General features: G+C 42.2%; 1 protein-coding gene across 1 annotated transcript; it reads right to left on the bottom strand.

Moving 5' to 3' along the window:
- Positions 1–4712: 4712 nt before the first annotated feature.
- On the bottom strand, positions 4713–7619 carry LOC104411315 (leukocyte cell-derived chemotaxin 1-like; the record flags this gene model as incomplete). Its single annotated transcript, XM_010021707.1, has 2 exons — positions 4713–4928; positions 7427–7619. Coding segments are annotated over 2 exons (409 nt in total), but the record flags the coding sequence as incomplete, so codon positions are not given.
- Positions 7620–8010: the final 391 nt, after the last annotated feature.

The following is an 8010-nucleotide window of genomic DNA, read 5'->3' as shown; positions in this document are numbered from 1 at the left end:
CAAATGCCTTTAAATAGAGAGCTTGGTTTTGGGTATATGCCATAGCTATGAACTTCATCATACTGGATAGCTGTAGACTATGACTACAGTCTTGACATAACTGCTGTTTCTTGATGTGCTCAGATCATGATTATCCTATAGGGCAAGCTGGGCATTGATTTCTTCTTGAATTGCTTTTAGCTTCAGAATTGATTCATGTTTCCCAAACCTCAAATTTGATGACCTTCAGAACTGAATGTTATCCTGGTCTTTGAAGACAGTGAAAGGAGACTGAATTTAGGAAGGGTTTTTGTGTGCCTTACGTCTTGACTCTTACTGAGCAATGTCTGCTTCTTGGAAGAGTTTCTCAAAGGATATGCTTGGGGCATGTGTCAGTGAAGATTTGTTAGCTTCAGTGGGGAATTTCTTGCCTTTCAGAGAATTCAGAGTAGCTAGTTGCTTAATACGTACAGCATTTGCCATCCATATGGGATGCTAACATTGAAGTTAACTTTATTTGGAACAGGGACTTGAACTCGATTCTCCTGGATAAGTGCTTTGCTGCTTTTTATTTATGCTCTGAAAGGCATTTCTTCCTGTCTAATGTAGAAGGAAGACAAATGTCTGAGCACTTTGCTCTGTCGTAAAATTAGGTTCTTGTCTTCTGGCCAGCCTTGCTTTATAAATATCATTCAGAGCACTTAGCAGTGCTTAGCAAAGACTTACTATGGGAAAAGCTTAGATAAAAATCTCTTAAATAGAAATGAAAAAGTAATTTGAGAATGTTTTCTGCCAATCAAGTTGTTCATACTTACTAAAGAGAACACAGTAGGGGTTCCTCTGTCTACTTTCACTTACAGAAAGACCATGGGAATATTTGGTCAGATAGGCACAACATATTCCTGTATTCAGTGGGTACTGTGTCGCTGCTTGGGAGTTCAATGCACTTAGCTTAAGGAAGAAAGTAAAATCAAATGCATTGCTACTTATGTACTCTTGAGGCATGTGTAATGCAAATACAATGGTTTAGCTTCGGGCTAAAACTTGTAGCAGTCAAGTGGTAGACCTCCCTGTCCATCTCAATTCTGTAAGCCAGGTTTGCCAGTTTAAACATAATTCCAGCATGTTTGTGAGCATGGACAGATAACCTGTGTGTGTCCCACTTTGGATGAACCAATAATGGTGGCTCTTGCTGCCTTATTGGGGGTGGTGTTTTCTGGAAGAGGATTGGATTAAAGCAGTAGGCAAAATTTCCTTATAAAGTTGGGGGGAAGGTACTTCATGAACTTTGTGAACAGTATATGCTTTGCTCTTGACAAAACACATGCACAGAATGGTTCCAGAAGCCCTAAGACAAGAGAAGGATATCAGGGAGGTTGAAGGCTGAATAGAGGATGTGAAGGGTAACAGTGACAACTGGAATTTCCTTCAGGACTAGAGAGGGTGAGTGGAATTTATTGCAGTACTGGCAGTGAGTTGGCTGAAGGCAGAGAACTGCCCGCAAGGACAGAGTGGATGATGTTTTAATTGTGTTAAAACTTACCTTGAGGCCTTTTTTTTCCTCAAGCCTTTTGGTCATCTCTAGATAGTCCAGAAGATAAAGGCAGTTTCACCTCACTGCTCTGATTTGTAGTCCTGTTGCAAATACAGGAACAGGAAGGAAAGAGGTAACAGTAGCTTTCCCATTTAATATCACAGAAGGGATTACTCTGCTACTGTTCTGGGGGTCATAGAAAATGCTTGTCTGTTCTGGCTTAAGACTGCCTCTCCCACCTTTGGTACATGCACAGTGTTGGTAAAAGATCAGTTGAGCATCTCGGAAACAGATGATGGTGCTGCTACTTCAGTCTTAACTCTGAGCAGAGATTCTGTCCATCCCAATGTGTCAATCAGCAAAATCAACAATCTGTTCTTTGCCAGCTGTAGTTGTATGCTTCTCTATGTCTTTTTGGTTGGTTGGGTTGGGTTTTTGCACAGCATGGAGCAAGTGGTTGGTCCTCACTGAAACTTCCTTAATTTAGTAGTGCTGCAGTGAGGGTAAAGTATCACCTCCCCAAATGCAGACATGTTGTAACCTCCTTAGTCTGCTAGGTATTATGTGGTGGTGGTGGAAAATGTGTCTTCAGCACTCGTAGTAAATGCTGTGTGCAGAAGTGAATTGGATCACTGCAGATAGTTAGAACTGCAGCCTGAGCCACCACTGCAGGGAATATTGCTATGTCTTTTCATGCTGTTGGATCATTGGTTTTATTGTCATTCCTACGTTCCCTCAGAACATTGCCTTCAAAATTAGAAATTGGGCTTAAATAAGGTTTGTCAACCTTGCTGTAGCAAGAGATCTTTAATTTTTTCTTTTGAATCCGATGTAGGCAAATACAAATTTTGCTTACTTGAAGCAGTAGTTGGGAAGGCATTTTATTGAATATCTTTTGGAAATGGATAAATTGTGTCCTCTGCGTTGTACTTGGGCAATACTGCAATTGCTTCATCAATTTCACTAGTCACAGAGCGTGTAAGTAGTGTATCTGCTGCTCTTATGATCACTGGGGCTTTCTTGGCATGGTGTGTGCAGAAGAGTCCTCAAGACATACATGCTGTATGTAACAGCTCAACACATCCCTGAGTAGGTGCTTTTTACTACTTACATACTTTGTGACTGCCTATAGAAAACACCTGTTTCAAGCTTCTGTTTAGGAAGAGTTAATTTTGTTAAGAACCTGTAGGCATGGAAATCACCTACAAAGATCCTTCCATGTTCAGAAGGAGACTTTGGTTTTTTACTTCGGGAGGGGTACAGGGAGAATCAGGTTGTGGGTTGCTGCAAGATGGCCTTAGATACAAAAGGCAGCAGCAGTCTAGTTCGTACAGGCAGTCACATTTCCTTCTCTGCCTGCAGTGTTTCACTTGTCAATCCCCTTGTTTTCCTCTCCAGATAGTTCTTGAACATAGAATCAATCAACTAGGTTGGAAAAGACCTTTAAGATCATCAAATCCAACCGTTAACACTTTCTACATTGAAAAAAGCACAAAGCAGTTGCTGTTTTTTAATGTATTTGTTTAATCTGCAGTAAAAAAGAAAGGAAAACTTTTTCTAAGCATGTGAATGACGTACTTCTAAAACAACATAATGATCAAGGTCATTTTCATTTTAAAAAGCAGAAACTCAAATCTAACAGGCTCTGAAATCCCACTTTAAGAAGTTTTTAATTTAAATATTTCAAAGCAAGTCTGTTCTTCAGATTAAGGGAGGGTGAAGCTTCTATTAAAAAAAAAGAAAAAAGGCTACAATAGAACAAAATACTGAATTCTATTCTCAGTCTCATTTAACACTTTGCTTTTAGATATGCAGTTTAGCATTCCACATGAGGTTGCCTTTATTTTCTTTAAGCCGTGATTATGTCAAGCTAATTCCTCTTTTCTGCATGTCACGCAGTGTTAATAACATTACTGGGCTTGCAACATCTCAAGAGCTGTTTAGTCACAAAAATGGAAGTGAACTCCAAGAAAAAAAATAGACAATTCTGTTTATAAAGCCCATGTAGATTGGCTCCACTAACTCAGTGGTAGCGTTCAAGACATATAGTATGCATGAGGGCAGTGTAATGCCTCTTACCATTGTTTTTCAAGGCTAGGTACCTTAAGTCATTCCATCTTTGGGAGTGTGTCAGCTTAGTACTTTTATTAGAGGTTTAATACGTAATAAGATCGATCATAATAATTGCAGTTTGTCTAAACAAAAGGTTGAGGTTGGAAATCCTCCCTTATTTTGTCTTTCTTTTTTCTTTCCTCCTTACTGGTAAGCAGTTTCTCATGTGGGGAATGGAGGTTAGCTTCAGCAAAGCTGAAGGAGCTAGCATGAATGGCTGCTATCCATGCGGAATAAAGAGGGGTTGAAATCTTGTGTCAGAAGTGTCTAGTTCAAGGATTTATAAATACAGTGGCCGTTGTAGATTCTGAGAGGCCTTGAGACTCTTTGGTCTGCAACTGCATGTAAATACTTCTGCTGTAGTAGCTGGATAGCAGATACTTGTTAGACACTATGGTGGTATCATGGATACAAGATTCTTGATGCTGGGGCTTCTTTGATGTTGGGATGTGCGAAGGGTTTTGATTCTGTGGCCACGCACATTCCCTTCCGCAGCCCCTTTTCCCGCTGTTTGTTTCCGATTCGCACAATGGGTGCTTTCCCGTGTCCCCCAGAGCAGCTTTGTGGGAAAGGTATGCTGTAATTGGTTTATAACCATTCATAATGACCTGGCAACTCGGTGTGAATAGCAACGGGGAGCAACTTAACTTGTGATTTATTTAAGTAAGCTACATGGATGAAAGGTTCTCCCAAGTGTACAAGTTGAGCTAGTTGCCTAATTGGACGTAAATTTTCACTTGCAGCGTGGAAAGAAGAGAGGGCTTTGTTATGAAAGGCTGAATTTGGATTTATGAGCAGGCTTATGGACTGCTAAACCAGTTTGTAAGCAAAGTTTAATGCTGTCTTTTTGGGGGATGTTTTCATTTCAAATTCAGTAAGAGTGAGTATACCCTTGTTGTTTGTAAAGCTAATAGAATATTAACTTAAGAATTTTATTTACAGTTCGAATATCTGACCTTGCTTTTGGTGCAGTAACACACACTTTAATTTTTAAAAGCCAGGATTGTCACTGCTGCTTTGGTTGTAGCCTTTTACCAGTTTGTCATGGCGTTCCTGCTTATTTTGTCAAGGCTCCGACTGCTTTTCCTCACACAACACCCATGATACGAGCAACCCACCAGCTGCAGGGCATGATGATACGGCAGGCAGTACGGCAGCCTTGGTAGTTGTAAGGCCACGGGTAGTAGCCCAGGAGAGGCTCACAGATTCTCTGGCACTGTGTGTAACTTCGTCTACATTCAATGCAGCACACGCCAAGGTGGTCCAGCATGGGGTCAAAAGCCATCCCTTCACCTTCCAGTTGCTGAAATGTAAAGTAGTAGATGTCATCCCAGTGCTCTCGTTCTCAGAGCATGTAGAATACACTGATGCTCCTGCAAACCCCACAAAGGGTAAAAACTGAAATCTCAGTCCTGTTGCAGTTAACAGCACTCGCACTAACTGACCACTGCATCTTGCCTTTTTTTTTTTCCTCCTCCTTTTTTTGTCTTGCTGTAGAAGTGTAGAATTGGTGCAATCACCTGTGTAAGATGGAAGGAACAACAGGGAGCTCTAACTACATTATATTTTCTTCTACAGTCCCTGCAAAAGATCCAACAGCAGTAAACTCCTCTAAGTTTTAAATAATACTGACAGAAGAGATTTCAAGACAGTTATCTGGTTCTTTTATGTAGATTACAACGTCTGAAGTTGTATGCTGTGGTTTTGATGTTTTGTTTTAATTTTTGTATTTTAATGCTTTTTACAGCAGTCCCAGGAAGCTGTTCGGTGTGCTACTACCCTGCAGTCTTCTGAGGATTTCTCCCTTCTCTTTCAGTCTGCCTTTTTTTCCCCACTGCCATAATTAAGCACATTGTGGACAGTGAGAATTCTGCCTGTTCTGTTTCTGACAGTAAGGAGCTACATAGAGCAAGGTATGCATAAAATATGTTGCTACTGCCTTGACCCTTCAAAATTCCTTTCCTTCTTTCTGGGAGATACTCTGGTTTTTGAAACTCCATTGTTCTTTCCCCGTTGGTGTTATTTCAAGAAAAGCAGCAGCAAAGAGCAAATGCTGGAGTAACACTGGCTTTTCACCTGGCCATTTTTCATTCAGAAAACTAGCAGCACACTGGAAGGGTGAGGCACAGAAAGGTGCCATCTCTTGTCTGGGCTTGTACAGAATGCTAGTGACAACTTGGTGTTGTTCAGGCCCCCAGTGTCCCATTCCCAGCCCTGAAAGCAGGGAAGGTGTCATTTCATTGGGCAGGATTCATCATCCTTGAACTCAGGTACCTGCAGTGTGAACTTCTACTCCTGAGCTCATCGTCCAGATTCTACTCACAGTGGATGAAGAGAAATAGCTTTAGGGAGAATTCATTTCGTCCTACAGGGATGACTTACAGTGTAATTAAAGATCTGTTTGAATCGGATGAATTGGTCTGTAGAGAAAGTTTGGATGTAGGCATCTGCGCAGCGACTGAAGGTGAATCTCACCCTGCGGCTGAGCGGAGCCTGGTGACCGTATCTGACTGGACATTCTCTGCTTGGTCCAGGGCCTCCTGCGGCAGTTGTCCTGCTGCTGCCCTCCATAGACAGGGCAGCTCAGACCCCATCAACTTGGTCACGTTAGCAGCTGTGAGGAGAAGTTAAATTCCAGTGCTGCTGCTGTTTCACTGACCTCATGAGAGAGTCAGTTTAGATCCACTTTATTTGGAGTGATTAATTTAAGTTTAATTAAGGGATGTCAACTCGGCAGAATGCTGTCACACTATAATGATCTCCTGCTGTTACATAAATGTCAAGTCAAAGCTGGGACTTATTTCCAAAGCAGGAGGCATTTATCTTGTGACAGTGTTGTATTAAAATGACTTACTCCTGCTGCACCAAATGGTGGGTGTAAATTGTCTGGCGCTGGTGCAGTAGACTGGAAGGTGCCTACTGTACAGCCAGCTCTCCTGCAGCGTGGAAAAGGTGTTGGGACACAGCGGGGAGGCTCCTGTGCTCCTTCTGTGGGCTGCTTTTTCTCAAAGAGCCAGGACGAGTTTTGCAGTAGTCGTCTTCCAGCTGCTCTTGCTGTCTATAAACATACCTCTGCAAATTGCTTGCTAGAACTGGAGTCATCTACCCTCATAGCGAAGAGGCTGAGAATACAGATTTACCTGGCCTAACCCTAATCTCTTTGCAAATAGATTATTACTGCTTTCCTCTGTAGTAGTCACTTCTGACACTAATCTCTATTTGAGGGCAAAGTATGTTAGATCTGCCATCCCTGGAGACATTCAAGGCCAGGCTGGATGTGGTTCTGGGCAACCTGATCTAGATGAAGATGTCCCTGCTCCTTGCCGGGGGATTGGACTAGGTGACTTTGAAGGTCCCTTCCAACCTAAACTATCCTGTGATTCTGTTTCTAGCTACTGGACTCTTTACATTGTCAGTAAATGATGAGGCTCAGCTATCTGATCAAGACCAGCTTTGGTTTGTTTTCAGAAGGTGTTATCCTTGTCAGGTCTCTCTAGTGCTGCTTCTGTATGGATCTGGCAACCCTGAAAAGCAGCTTGGCCTCAGCTTGCCTTAATCAAGCTTGGCAAGCTTGAGTGCTTGCCACTTCAAGCACTCGTGCTTGTTTGAGACTGAAATCTAATGAAAACTAGGATGGAGGAAGGAGAGGAGGACTGAGGGAAGGCTATTTTCAGCTTCTTAGGTGTATTACAAGTCTGTAACAGGCAAAGACTGTGCAGATAAAAAAGACAAACAAACCCCCCATCCATCAGTATTACAGAGTCTCAGTCTCTGAAAGAAGATTACAGTGCAAATACTTACACTGTAGGGGTTGTCTGGATTAAGTGTTTGGTCAGTTTCTTGTCCCATTGGCCTGGTTTCATTAGGCTGGTGATCAAGCTCTTGAGCCAGCTGTATAGTGGATGACCTGGTGTTTACTTCTTCACCAGCAGCTTCCAAATCTTCTGTATCAAGGTTTGATTCTGACTGGCGTTTGTTTCTCTTCATTTCTCTCCTTTGGTTATCTGCAGAAATAAAAACCATGAGATTATTATAATCATAAGATTAATCTTATCTTCAGTGTGTCCTTGTATTTATCTGCACATTATCTCAGGTTTCAGGGATTTCTTTAAATAATAAAAAAGGGGAGGGTAGGAGGCAGAGGCAAAGCCCAAACTGTGGTGGCAGGCTTACTGAGCATCCCCATGGGAGCTGCTTGCCTTTCTGTGTTGTATCTGCAGACGGTGTCAGTCCAAAGGGGGGTGAAATTGCCTTCCTTCCCCCTTCCCCTCCCTTTGAGGCAAAACAGACTGGAGGAGATCAGTTGCGGTTGGTTTTTTACCCACCCTGTGGTCACTGATGTTGACTCAGCAGCACTTGCCAGCACTCACAAGTCCAGTTGTAAG

The sequence above is a fragment of the Nestor notabilis genome, unplaced genomic scaffold (assembly GCF_000696875.1).
Source record: "Nestor notabilis isolate BGI_N333 unplaced genomic scaffold, ASM69687v1 scaffold3119, whole genome shotgun sequence".
NCBI lineage: Eukaryota > Metazoa > Chordata > Aves > Psittaciformes > Psittacidae > Nestor > Nestor notabilis.
Note: the sequence above shows the minus strand (reverse complement) of the source record. Positions and strands in the feature narration are given on the sequence as shown.